The sequence below is a fragment of the Bemisia tabaci genome, chromosome 10 (assembly GCF_918797505.1).
Source record: "Bemisia tabaci chromosome 10, PGI_BMITA_v3".
NCBI classification, from domain to species: Eukaryota; Metazoa; Arthropoda; class Insecta; order Hemiptera; family Aleyrodidae; genus Bemisia; species Bemisia tabaci.
Genome location: NC_092802.1, coordinates 24,655,181 through 24,669,122, shown reverse-complemented (window position 1 = coordinate 24,669,122; position 13,942 = coordinate 24,655,181). Strand labels below are relative to the sequence as shown.

General features: G+C 41.6%; 2 protein-coding genes across 3 annotated transcripts in view; one reads left to right on the top strand and one right to left on the bottom strand.

The window, feature by feature from the left end:
• Positions 1-13,942, top strand: part of LOC109042300 (puratrophin-1) — a 586,997-nt gene that overhangs the window by 462,508 nt on the left and 110,547 nt on the right. For both annotated transcript variants that reach the window (XM_019058962.2, XM_072304834.1), the window contains exon 10: positions 972-1,094. In XM_019058962.2, coding sequence (XP_018914507.2) covers positions 972-1,094 — 123 coding nt within the window. The remainder of the gene's footprint in view (positions 1-971; positions 1,095-13,942) is intronic.
• LOC140225698 (uncharacterized) lies at positions 4,075-8,502 on the bottom strand. Its single transcript, XM_072305391.1, has 2 exons — positions 7,739-8,502; positions 4,075-7,028 (listed from the first exon to the last, which is right to left on the bottom strand). The coding sequence occupies exons 1-2, from the start codon at positions 7,920-7,922 to the stop codon at positions 6,391-6,393; spliced, it is 822 nt and encodes a 273-aa protein (XP_072161492.1). The 5' UTR covers positions 7,923-8,502; the 3' UTR covers positions 4,075-6,390.

Below are 13,942 nucleotides of genomic sequence, written 5' to 3'. Positions count from 1 at the left end.
AGAGTATTCTTTCATGTCAATGTTTTCAAGAGTCTGGACTCCAGATCCAATGTGTTTTTTTTCTAGTGCAATGCAACCATTCTTATGTCATTCCGGTGTACTCCGCCATGTTATCGAAGAAATCAAGATTTTTGGCAGTCTGGAAAACCTGGAAAGTCAGGGAATTCACCTTGAAAAGTCAGGGAATTTCTCCATCAATGCGTTAGCTGAGAAACTTCAGTCGGCTCCACACGGAAAAACGTGATTAACTTCCAAGTGCCATTTTCTATAATTTGAGTCTGTAGAAGCGGCGATTTTGTCCAAACAGCAAGGGTTAGCGGATTTATGTTCAATTGAATTTACCATGCTCTCTCTTGCAATTGAACAAATTACCGTTGAAAATAAGATATGATTAATAATTAAATGTAATAATTAAAACGAGATTTACAAAAAAGGTAACATAACCGCCCACTAAGGGCTAACCTTCAACCTTTAATAAGGAATCGAAGGTCTGGGAAAGTCAAGGAACTTCGGAAATTTGGAGTCTGAAATCAAACATGTCAGGGCAACGTGATTTTGAAAATGAGGAAATTGTAGGAATAAGAATGAATACAAATGAAAATGAACGTGACCTATACCAAGCGTGCTTAAACGCGAAGCAACTATTCGACCACCGGAGTGTGGCACAGTTTCACTCGAAATTGAAGGCGAACCTCACGCACAAATTCAACATATCAATCTCTGCAACGGCAAAAGTCACCGGATTTTTAGAACCAGCAATGAAAATGAACGCGACCTTTAATCAGCGTACACAAGCGCGAAGCAACTATTCGACCACCGGAGTGTGGCACGGTATCACTCGAAATTGAAGGCGAACTGAACGCACCAACGCATTACGCCAATTCCTAAAATATTGCTTGTCGTTTGATTATTTTTGTGAACTTCTCATACCTTACGAGTGTAAGTGATTTCAATTTTCTTCAATGTTTCAGGTCCTTTCTTGGCTTCGACATAAAGGAGAAACTTCCCTCAAGAGGCATTCCTCCCTCGCTAACAACCTTCCCGGCATCAAACAACAGGAGCAAGATTTCGAGAAATTCTACTTCATTTCAATGGTTAGTACATTTCCACGTCTATGTTTCCATGGTTCGGTTTCCTTTTTCTTTTTTTTCTAAAGCTCTGTATTGAATTTTCTATTTTTATTTTTTAAATTCCTTCCTTCTTCATTTGAAATGTATGTAATATTTGGAATTCATTTGGACCACGTTAAACAGAAAGGAACCAAGCTACATCAGCTGTTGCCAAATTCAACAGGGAAATTTCATTTTTTGCGAGAGAACGTCTGTGCAGATTCCTCTGAAAATTTTAAGAAGTTTGCCTTGTATTATGAAGAAAATTCACTGAAATTTGCAAAAAAAAATCCGCACAACCGTTTTTATGTAAAAAATTAAATTGCCCGATTAATTCTGGCAATAGCTGATGTGGCTTGGTTCCTTTCTTTTTAACGCGGTCCATTTTAAATTCAGTTTCTCATTGGAATCATTGAAAGGAAATTAACGTACTAACCTGAGAAGGTTAAATTTTAACCGCACCCCCTGTTTTCCATTCCAAGTCAATATTCCCACCGAAGAAAAATCTCTTTCGACGGATCCGGTACATATTCCATTACCGTCACGATCTCAACTTCTCACCATAAATCCAAGCCCCGTAGATCACCGTAAAAAGCCGCAAAACTCGAATCAATTCGGTCGTCCATCATGTCAACACGCTCGTGCCTCCTCTATCAATTTCTCGGCCTCGTTCGAGAAAGTGCGCCGGTCGGCCGGACTAGGACAAACCGGGCAGCAATTAGAGAATAAAATAACAATTAAAACCGAATAAAACGACCATCAGCGCACAGTGGACCGAGTAAATCAGAGAGGTCGGACAAAATTTGGAAACCTTAAATTCTTATAACACCGTTTATATAAAACTTTGAGGTTGTGTTAGTGGTTCCATTGGTTTCCTCGTGAAATTTTCCGCTCTTAGCACCCCTTGAAATTTAAAATGTGACGAAATAAACTTCAAAATTTGCAGTTTTATCCAACAATTTATTGTCCAGCTTCTCTGATTGACTCTAGAGTCCCTTTAAACTGAGAGTCAAGACAATGTGAATCCATTTCTAATTGGTTCCCGTATTTTAGGCCCTCACAGTGTCACAAACGGGAATAAAGGTTACATTTTCGCCGATTGCAAAGATTATAATCTGGAATTGACCAGGGAATTAAGGGTTCGGCAAGGAACAAAGGGAATGAGAGAAGGAACGGAGAAAGGAATTTGAGAATGGGCCGATCAAAGATTACAAAAAACGTTCAATTTCTGTAATCTTTATTCCCGTTTGTGACTCCACGAGGGGGTGTTGTCTTGACTCTGAGTATAAAGGGACTCTAATCGACTCGATCCATTGTGCGGCGGCTCGAAAAGTGGGGTTTCCCGGATAGGACCGGTCGCGGAGATCAGCTCCGAAATCGGACCGCGATCCCTGTCGAAACTAGGAACGCGGAAGCAGAACCGGATCGCGGGGGACAGGTCGCAGTGAAGGGCGAAGTGACCGTGGAGGCTGGGGGAGGGGGAGGGGGTCATTAATAAAAAAGTAATTAAAAGAGTTCGAAGCTGAGCTGGAGACGAACGGTGAGAATGAAAAATGAAGTGGGAGGGTTGCCATGTTGCGATCCAGTTCGGAAAACGCACTCGTGATCGCACTTCTTATATTGAACTGCGTTCAGCAGAAAGAAATATTGACTTGAAAAGGAATCATAGTGTATTTCGTTCAGAAAATACACTGAGGGGGGTGTGGTGAAAATTTAACCTTCCTAAATTACTACATCAATTTCCTTTCATTGATTCCAATAACAAACTGATTTTAAAATGGATCCATATAAGTTTCGTTATAAATGAAGTGCGTTCAGCAGAAAGGAACCAAGCCACATCAGCTATTGCCAAATTTACCGGGGCAGTATAATTTTTTACAAAAGAGCGTTTATCCGGGTTTCTTTGAAAATCATGAGGAATTTGCTTCGCACTATGCAGACACTTTATGAATTATGCACGAAAATCTGCACAACCGGTTCCATTTAAATAATTTAATTTCCCAGTTAAGTTTGGAAATAGGTGTTGTGGCTTAGGTCGTTTCCGCTAAACGCGGTCCATATAAGTAATTTTTGGCGATTTTTATGTCGCGGCAATATATTCTGAACACTCCGACCTGCAATTTTCCCTTCAATATTGAAGTGAGTCAACACTAAGATCCGCCCAATAATGACTCATCGTCACCCTTTTGACGTAAGGGCGTATCTTAATATCCAAGTGAGCCCTATTTTACACACCAATTCATGCTTTTAAGGGCTCTTGCAGAAATCGAGATGACACTGTGAAGCTTTGTGTGAGGGCTTAAAATACAGAAACCAATCAGAAATATTCGTATTGTCTTTACTCTTAGCATAAAGGGATTTACTCTCGCAAAATGTACAAATTGCGACTTTCTTCTATTTGTGTGTGTCTGAGTGCGGGTTGATATCCAGCCACCGAAAAATATGAAATATTTCACAGCCTTGTGAAATTTCATGAAATATTTACGGAAATTATCAATTTTTCATTTTTTTTCCATTTTACGCGCGCAACCCTGGACGTAGCGTTGAAGTTAGGATCTTGGAGACTGTGCCGTGCTAAAAAAGAACGCCATTGACATTCGAGAGTTGCCAACTTTCCTTCGATAAAATGTCTATTTATGCAGAACGTTATGAATATTTTTCCTTGAAATTTGCAGGACTTCAGGTAAAATTACGAACAAAATCATCTGAAAAATTGGAAGGAAAACTTTCACGAGTTTACCAGGAAATTAGTGTTTATCAAAGGAAATCTGGCAACGCCTGAAGGTTCACATGGCGTTTTTCCTCACCACGGCAGTGCTGCGCTCGGGGCCAGTGGCGTGGCGTGCTTTGCGATGTATCGATTGACTGCCATTTAAATCTATGGTTAATAATCGATTATTAAGGTGTTCGTTGCAAACACCCTGATTATCGATCCTTTTCCATAGGTTTAAATGGCAAAAATCGATATATCGCAAAACACGCCACGCCACTGGCTCGGGTGGTTGCGGTTGCGGCTCGTTGGAGTCAATAGATTTGCGTTGTGTTGGAGTGCGGCGTGTAGAAGTTGTAGACTGCGGTCTGGAGCGTTTTATTAGCGCAATTAACCGCTAATTAAGTTGACTGTAGGATGGATGTTATGGTTCCTCGTCGCTCGTTCCATCTCGCGTTCCCTTTCTGTCCACTCCGTCCCGACGTCCAACGTCCGACCGACCGCCTGCCATTGCCCCTGTCAAACGCCGATCCGATTCCCGAGTTTGACCCATTAGCCTCGTATAGAGATCCTCCGATTATCGGTACTGTATCGATCGGCTAGAAGACAGACTACGAAATAAAACACCACAAACCGCAATACATGTGTTTTTTGATTTCTCAATGGACCACAGGGTCTGTTGCTTGCAAGAAATACAGCCAACTGGATATTTTACATGGGTGAATCCTAAAAATAAAGGGGGTCCATTGTCCATCTCGAACTCTTTGATTTTACGGAATGAAAAGTGAGGAAATCCATGTTTGCTATTACACATTTTAATACAAATCATAACTCAACTCGCACAAATATTTACAAATTATAGGTAATTAAAAATAAACCGGCTAAAAAATGTCGGTAAAAACTGGGAATTTGAAATAAAAATACAAAGCAATAAATAAAAATTCCAACCACATTAAAATAGTTCAAATATCCTTACGAGGGTTTTCCTAGACCATAATCATTTTACATTTGCCAAATCAATCATAGAGTGAAGAAGGGTTTAAATTAGGGGTTGGGGTAAATTTTTAAACTTGATTCTGTTCATTTGTCTAGCTCCTTACTTTTTGTTTTTAGTTTTCTCGTAATCATACGATATAATGAACACTCTATGATCTTTGGAAGGGAAACATATTTTCAGAAAAAAATCCCCCGTGGTAGGTTTAATGGTCTTTTTCGTTGGTGAACCTACATATGCATATTTTAACGAAACCACTAGTTTGCGTAGTATTAAATTTGTTCTTGCCATTTTTCGACTTTTTTTTCTAGACACTGCATCTTGCAGTTGAAATAGTCAGTAGGATTGATGTCATAGTTTACTTCAGATACGAAAATGATCATATAACGTGCAATGACGTCATGAAACGCAGAGAACCGTTACCACACTAAAATTCCCTTAAAAAATGACTTCCTCTAGAGTCTGACTTCTTACAGGAAAATTAAACAAAATACAAAAAACTAAGACTCACTATAATCTGCGGTAGTCAATCCTATGATATTGGAGATCTAACTTAAAATTAGGCACAGGAAGAAAAAAAAAAAAGAAAAAAAACTTGTAAAAATTACCAGAAACATATGACAAACAGACTCCACATTAGTGAGAATACCAATGGGTACTCGTATATTTAAATTTATTGAAATAAAACTCATAATTTTTTTTCTTTTTTCTTTTTTTTTCTTCTTTAAACAATACAGCGACCTATAGCCTTAGGAGTTTTAGCTAGGCTTTTAGGCTCATCGAGCACATGACAAAGTTAGATTACTGATGGCGGCTATTACAATCTTTTCGTTAGGAATGTTCAAAAAATACCAAAATGTCTTGAAATTCAAAATCGCGAAAATCGCAATCTCGAAATATTTCTATAAATGCCTCAAATTCATGCAATATTACGGAGAGAAAGTGCCGAATCGTCAATCATCAGCCTTACACTAAAATAATACAATAACTCGTCTAAATATTGACTGTATAGGCATACTTTTCTTCACATGTACTCCTTTCCTAGATGAGTGTGTGTGAGAGAGAGAGAGACGTAAACAGCCATAATTTAAGGGGAGAGTTAAAGTTGTTTGCCTCAAAAGGGGTTTCTACGTAAAATTCTAGTAAAGAAAAATGTATGAGAATCCTTAAATTCGTATCTTGTCTAGTGGTCCATTGTCCATACTCTTTCTATAAAGGTCCTCTGCCAATAGTCCACTCCAGGAGCGTGAAATAATGGAGAATTTGCAGGTGTCTGAAATTTGATGAATTCCGTAATTGAATGGACGCTACCAAGTGAGCTGAACACGAGGATACCCTTGGTTCATGAATTGAACAATCATTGGAGAAGATATGACAAAATTATCTTATCTGCTAAAATACACGTGTTTAAATAGGAAATACCGCCAGATGACGTCACTAGGCGGTGCATTTTCTCCTTTTTAAATCTGTTTGTTTACTATTTCCCATATCAGAAAAAAAGTATAAAAAATACTGCGAAATCAGCTCTTTTAGCACTTTCAGATGAATCAATAAACAATTTCCATGCGAATTCTCCATTATGCAATATAGCCAGCAGAAGCACCCCATTGTTGAGCACCTGCATTAGCACCATAGCCAGTAGAAGCACCCCATTGTTGAGCACCAGCATTAGCACCATAGCCCCAGTAGCTAGACAAGTCGGGAAGCATGCCCCCGTACGGTCTTCTCCCAGCCGCGGCTGAATGTCTGTTGGCTGCCCCCGACTCTCGACCAGCTTGTCCCGAGTAGGAATACCCACCACTCGTTCCGCCATTGGTCGTCCCAACACCACCACCACCATGGGAACCGTGCATCTTTTCTTCAGCGCTCAATTTTTTGTTCTTACCAGACGTGTTGCTCAAACTCCGCCTGATCCATCTCCCAGATGAAGACAAGAACCCTCGGGATCGGGGGGAATTTGACCTGGTAACGTTTGGAACTCTGCCGGTCGATGGGGATTTTCTCTGGCTGGGAGCTCTTGCGATGGCTGTGAGAGATCCTGTGTATCTCTGCGACGGCCAGGCGTATTCGACTTTCTGCCCCGACATTCGAAATTTTTGGAAGTCGATTTTGGTTTTACTGGTGAGAGGTTTGAACACCGGACAAGTTTCCTTCGCACCCTTAGTTTTGCCTTGGGACAAGTAGTCCAAGTAATGTTTCATGTTGCAATCCTCGCCTGAGAAAATTTCAAAATCAGGTTTTTACAAAAAGAATCGTTTTGCAGCTTTAACAAGTGCTTATTTCTATAAGCGAATTTTCAAGGCTTTAATATTTGCTCAACTTTTTTTCTTCGGAATTGCTTTTTTTCTTTGCCTTTTGCTTTTTTTGCTTCGGATATGTTCTTGCATGTTAAAAAAATACGAAATGTTTTGTCATGAAAAAGATTTTTCGGTAATAAACGGAAAAAAATAGGGTAGTCGACACAACCAGCGGCTGGTTAGCTACCGCACGGTAGCTGGCGCATTTTTAATCAGCTGCTGATTGTGTCGACTACCCTATTTTTTCCGTGTATTTTCTAGAAATTCTGCATTGGTTGAAGTTCAGCTGCGTGCTTTTGTCTGAGCACACGGAGAACAATATATGTAATAATATTTAAGTGTTGTACTAATACAAGAGCACTCAAATATATTTGAATCAATAAATAAAAAAAATATACTTAACAAAAATTAGCAAAATAGAGGTATAGACGAATATATTCAATAATATTTAAGTGCTGTACTAAAAACCCTCTTATCTCCTTTGTCTATAGCTTTGTCTATAAATTTCAACTGTCACCCCCACTGCAATTTTTTGTTTATCTTTTCCTTCTTTTCTCTCATTTTCTTTCCTCCTCCTTGAATTCTCAATAATCTGCATGCAAGAGGAGAGAATGTGAAAACAACTCACAGTCATAAGGCACCTCAACACCCCAAAGCTTTTCGGCGAGGAGTTCCGCGTTCTCACCAGTGTTGATAGTACCCGGACGAATCCTACAGTTTTCACCTTCCGAAAAAACGATCTCTTTTGCCTTTGATCGGTGCTTTCGAAGATCATACCCTTGGCCCGCGTTATTGGAGTAGCGCCAGTACATGCGAGATGGAAAAGTTTGTTATCCTCCACCGCGAGGAACTGGCCACTTTGTTGGCCGCAATACAATTTCGGCTCATTGTTCTCTTTGTAAGGATCTGTTGTCACCATCTGGCCCTGTCTGACGTTCGACAACTTCAGACACGGACAGGATTTTGGTTTTGCCGAGGTTACTTCTGGTCTGAAGAACTCGTTCAAACAGAGAAGTCCCAGAAGGCGCTGGAGCGCCACGGACGAGCGCATTGTGCCACTCGGCGGTTCCGAACCCTGCACAGAGAGAAATTTCAACACTAGGGTTTTGTTACACTGAAATAAAAATCTGGGTGTATTTACTAAAAAAAGGGTAAAATTACCAAGAATTCAGGGTTCTATTTGATCCCAGTTTTTTCTTGGTAAAATTACCATTTATGGAATTGGTAATTTCACCGAGAAATCTCGGTAAAATTATTGAACTTTCTCGGTAATTTTACTGGACCTTGGTAAAAACGCCAATATTTTTTATCGACTGTGGTAGAATTACCGAGATAAAATGGCTAAATTACCGGGAATTGATTACCAATAAAAGTGGTATTTTTACCTGAAAAAAAAACCAGTAAAAATGCCTGTTTTAGGTAAGCTTACCAGTCTGTCTTCGTAAAATTGCAATAATTGGTAAAAAAGTGAGGTGGTAAAGGTACCAACGGACCGTGGTAAAAACGCCGAGAATTTTTTAAGTGTAATACGGGAAGTAAAATAAAAAATAACCCTAGCCTTCGGTTGACGATTTCGACAAACGCTAAGAGCAACGGAGATTGATTTCTGGAGGAGGTCAGCAGGAATTTCCAGGAGAGATCGGGTCCGTAATGATAGAGTGCGTCAGATACGGGAAGTCGAAAATGACATTGTGTTCGACGTCATGACCAAACAGCTTGTGTGGTATGGTCATGGCAGTACGATGACGGAAGAGATGCTGCCAAAAAAGACGCTTGATTGGGTTCCTCCTGGGAGGAGACGAAGGGGACGCCCGGCGAAAGGTTGGAGACAGGGGGTTTTAGAAGAAATGAGGGTGTGCCACCTGCTGGAGGGCCGAGTTTTGTGGCGGCCATCAATATTTACTACCAATATTTAAAAAACACACATCATATTATTATTATTCTCCTTTGATAAATTGATACATGTTTTTTCCCCATCAGTTTAAATGTGAATAATCAACGCAGAGTGTGCAAACATTTCAAAATCATGATTTAAAAAACGCTGACTATGCGAGTATAAATATTAAAGCCTAACAGAGCGGAGCGGCGTGCTGCCAGCGCGAGAGGCTCACTGGCGCCTACAAACCTAAGTGGATACTTCACGCATTGCACAATGCTTAAAGTATCCACTTAGGTTTGTAGGCGCCGATGCGCGTTTCGCGCTGGCCGCCCGCTCGCCGTGCGGCGGCGGCGCCTGAAGCAACTATTTCACAACAGAGATGTTGCACAGTATTATGCGAAATTGAACGTATTAAGAATGACAGGCATCCTTTAAAAGTACAGATCTTTCCTCGCAAAGTAAATCAAGATACTTATCGTACACAGAAAAAATCTAAGAGTCTTTAGCCGAGGCAAATATAGAGGTCTATCCGGTTCAGGTATAACAAGGTGGGAATTTCTTGAAAGATAATTAAGTCCTGTTACACCAAAGAAGTGTAGAGAGTTATAGTGCATTTTGTCTCATGGAATTGACGCTCCCCCATTTTTACCAAAACTCTCAACTATATATTATGCTCCGTTGGACCAAACAGACAAAACAAAAAAACAAGCAAACCCTCATTCTTCCAAGACATTATACATTTTCATCCAAAAACGTCGTGAGCAATTGTCGTTTGTATTTACATGTGGGTCAATTAACTTTGGGTCTCAACTGACACGTGGACCAAAACTAACGTGGTCGAAAAAACGCGTGGACGTAAATTACTGGAAAAACAGGTGCGCGGACAAAAAATCGTTGACGAAATGTCCTATAACCGTTTATTTCACAGTGTCTTATTACGATTTTTTTGATCGAGAGTTTTTGAAAAAACGGGAAAAACTCATGCAATTTGTAGACGGGGAAAAACGGACCCTAAGGATTTCGATATTTTATATGCAAGGGTGATGGGTTTTGATTTATTCCTATATAGTAGCCGTAATGGTCCTGTCCATTGGCGGATCCAGCAAATTGGCAACATTGTCTTTTCTCCATTTAAACCCATGGAAATGTATCCATTCTTGGAGGGGCCAGGTGATCCGACAAGAATCGATTATTTAGCATAGGTTAAAGCGGAGAAAATCCGGCGTTGCAAAATACTGGAACCGCCTCTGGTCCTGCCTAAATGCTACGAGCATAAATGCTTTGAAGACGGAGATACTTAATTAATAGTGTTTGGTACCTTTTCTGCCGGTCGCGCCGTTATAAATCACTAAAAATACACGTAGCTCCTAAACTTCAACTATACTTCACTATATTTCAACGAACACAACTTCGAAGACGGCTGTAGATTGAATAAATCTTTCCGGAGCACTTCTTTTAAGTAGTCACCATGACGCAAAAAACGCAATTCTTGATTGCGTATTCATATCCTCGTGACGCACACTTTTTGCGTGAATATTTATTGTGCATTAGGCTGCAAAGTACTGGGAAACCGCCTCTTCGGGCAAAAAAAATCACAAAAGGTTTCCGGCGAGATATGTATAAGGACTTTCTGCGTTGATTAAATAATGGAAGAGGAAACAAATGAGCACTATTGAGCACGAAATTATGTTGACTTCATGAGGTTTCGTGAATTTTTCCGCTGAAGCTATTTTAGAGGAAGACCTAGATTGTAGCACTAAGAGATGTTCTCTTAAGTTGATCACGGAAAAAAAAGAGCACGAGGTTGATGCAGGATTTTCTGAGAATTGCAGCCTTTTCAATGAGCTTGATTATGTATATCTATCAGTAAGATCAAGGGCCCCCGCTCGGTACTTTTCCTGGAACCCGAAGCACCTCAGGGCCTCTTTTGAACCTAGCCACGACGACGTAGAACGTAGCACACACTGCTGTCTTGCGGAGCATGAAATAAACGAGGCCCTTCCTGTATGTGAAGGCATGATTATTTGAATTTTAATGATCCGAACGATTTTGGAGTATTTCGGATGATCATTACAATCGGGTGAGGCAAACCCCAAGTTCGGTAGTTAACGCTACCTTTCGCGTAATGACTGACGCGCAAGCTAACCTTAAAGTTTGTCGAAATCATAGATTTTTTTTTTTTTCTTTGTACTTTTTCAGTATCCTATTTTTTCGGTGTAGTTTATGAACGCTCCCATAAATCTAGCTCCGTCCACCCCTCGAGAAATTGAGCGGGAGTCTGCCCTTGTTCCAACCGCGGGATTTTTCGAAACAAGGCGCGCTTTCAGTTTCGCACTTGCGCGCACAGTCGAACGACCCATGTGGGCCGGGCCGGGCGAAATGCCTTTGTTGGCGACTGTGAAGTAATAAACAAGCGGGGGAATCGCGGGAGTTGCTCGTGCGTGCCCGAGACCGCGCAGGCGCAGTCCGAGTGAATGAAATAATGAATGGACGACTGTGAAATAATGAATGAAACGGCCCGGCCCGGCTTCCAGTTCCAGTTCCGACCGCGGCTACGTCACGGCTCCCGCGTTCCTTTCGCAATCGACCACTTGCACCGATCTTATCGGCGACTCCCGGTCTCCGACTCGCCCTTTCGCCCAACCTGGAGTACCTATATCGGGAGAGTACAGACATGTCGGTAATTTTGAGGTTAGGTCATGGAGCTTTTAGAGTCCCTTTGTACTGAGAGAAAAGACAATGCAAATCCATTTCTGATTGGTTCCCGAATTTTAGGCCTCCCAGTCTCCGACTCGCCCTTTCGCCCAACCTGGAGTAAGTAAGTAAGTAAGGCCGGGCTGGCCGGCGAGGCGCCCTCAAGGAGCCAAGGCAACTGGCAACTGCCGTCGTGCACCCCGAAGTTGGACCGTACTCCTTAACATATCTTCGTACTATTATATATACTTCGAACAGTGCAGACGGATTACTTACTGGGTGACTATGTCCCTCCCGCACCCTGTAACCTCGAAGGGTCAGGGTATTGGAGTGGCATAGTCATCCACAGTCACGATGACTGATATTTGAGTGTCCTCAAATATCAGTCACCTCCGGGGATTGAACCCGGGACCTCAGTGTTGGCAGCGAACTGCCTTGACCACTACACCACTGAGGCTGACCCAACCTGGAGTACCTATATCGGGAGAGTACGGACATGTCGTTATCTTACATATAACTTCGAACACAAAATTTGGAAATTTAAGTTGGAAAAGATGAATATGAGAAAATTTCTGGCAATGGAGATGTTGCAGGTGTGAGGAATTTGCGATTTGAATGTTTATTCTTACGTTAAAGTTGGCGAAAAACACGATGGTGCCACTGGTTTTCTCTGAAATCAACTCTCAGGCTCAAAAAAAGCTCTCAAGTTGAGGCCGAAATGGAGGCGATATCCCACGCTATCCGCTACCCCCGAAACGAGGAGATTTTCAACATATCATCATAAAAAGGACAATTTGGGCCAACCTCGAGTAAAATTCAGCAGAGCGAGTTGACTTGGGAAATGCACCCTTGCGAGAGATTGATAAAAAGTTCACGGAACTTTGCTCGAAAATTAAGTTCCGTAGACCTATCTCTGTGTGGACGATGCGTTTCACTTAAAAGAAAAGAACGAAAAAATTATGAATAAGAATAAACATGAACGTGGTCTAATGATCTTAATTTCCGCCTTCGCGCCAACCGCGCTGAGTTTGGCGCAATGCGTGAAGTATTCATGCAGCCTTGTAGGCGCTATGAGTTTCACGCTGACCGCACTACGTTTGACGCAATGCGTGAAGTATGCTTGGAGTCTTGTAGGCGCTAATATGTGTTTCATGCTGATCGGCGCGCCGAGGGCTTCTCCTTTCCATCTCTAGTCCTCGTCATCATTGCTTTCTGCGCCGTGCCACTCCAGGCCAAATTGCGTGTTTGGTTTCTCTCTCAACTAGACTAATGAAAGGCGCTGTCTCTTGTCTCACCGAAAGACGAACAAATTAGTAATTACTATACTTTAATTCTCAGGATATGAGAAATTTTTTCGCCTTTTCTCATTTGTGATTTTATTTCTGAATCAGATTTTTTTCTTGATACCTACATTTGAAAAAATTACAACATTTGCCGTCCCCTAAAGTTGCCACCATGGGCCGCGGTCCGTGCGTGGCCACCCCCTTAATCCGGCTCTGTATAGCCCGTAACTTTTTTTCCAGTGCCTTAAAATTACCGACATGTTCGCACTCTCCCTATGTAGGCACTCAAGTTACAGATCTCCCTATGCGTTTCTTAATCCTAATGGAAGCCACTAAGGACCGTGTAAGGAAAGGATTTGTTTAAGGAACAACCATGAATACATGGATTGCATTTTGCCAAAAGGAACCACGAGCCCCCCCAATGTTGCTAAGACTGTGCAACTTCTTTGGTCTTGGAAAAAAACCCTGATTATCCATTGACAGTTTCTATTTTACTCGCTGAAAACTGTGAATCTAAGACAAAAATTACCATGTAAATTTCGTATTTTTTCATGATCTCAGTTATTTTTCTGCCAAAGATGAATTTGTACAATCTTAGCATCATTGCAATGCTTCTGGTTCCTTTTTGCAAAATGCAATCAGCATGGCTGCAGATACCCGATGCTGAGAATACCTTCCGAGGCCGTGTCGAGTGTTTACAGTGTAATTAGGGCAACGACCCGGGCGTCCGGATCCCGGTGACCCGATGAACTTCCCCTTGTCATCAAAAGCCAATTTCCTGGGGCGCTCAGTGTGTCACGTCGCTCGTCTCTTGTCAGACACCCAAGAGCAAGAGCTCGAGACGGTCTTCATGTCGCTCCTGTCTCTTTGAGCCCTGGCACACTCTCCTCGCTTCGGCGACCCCCGACGTTGCCATTCCGAACCCATAAACTAGCCTAATTCTAGTCCGCATGGTTTACACCTACACTGAAGAAAA

Bases quoted from the DNA above. Each gene is read 5' to 3' on its own strand.
- LOC140225698 (XM_072305391.1), bottom strand. From the start codon at position 7,922: ATGTACTGGCGCTACTCCAATAACGCGGGCCAAGGGTATGATCTTCGA. The intron at 7,029-7,738 runs GTGAGTTGTTTT...AAATTTTCTCAG, and splicing joins TGTTGAGGTGCCTTATGACT to GCGAGGATTGCAACATGAAA.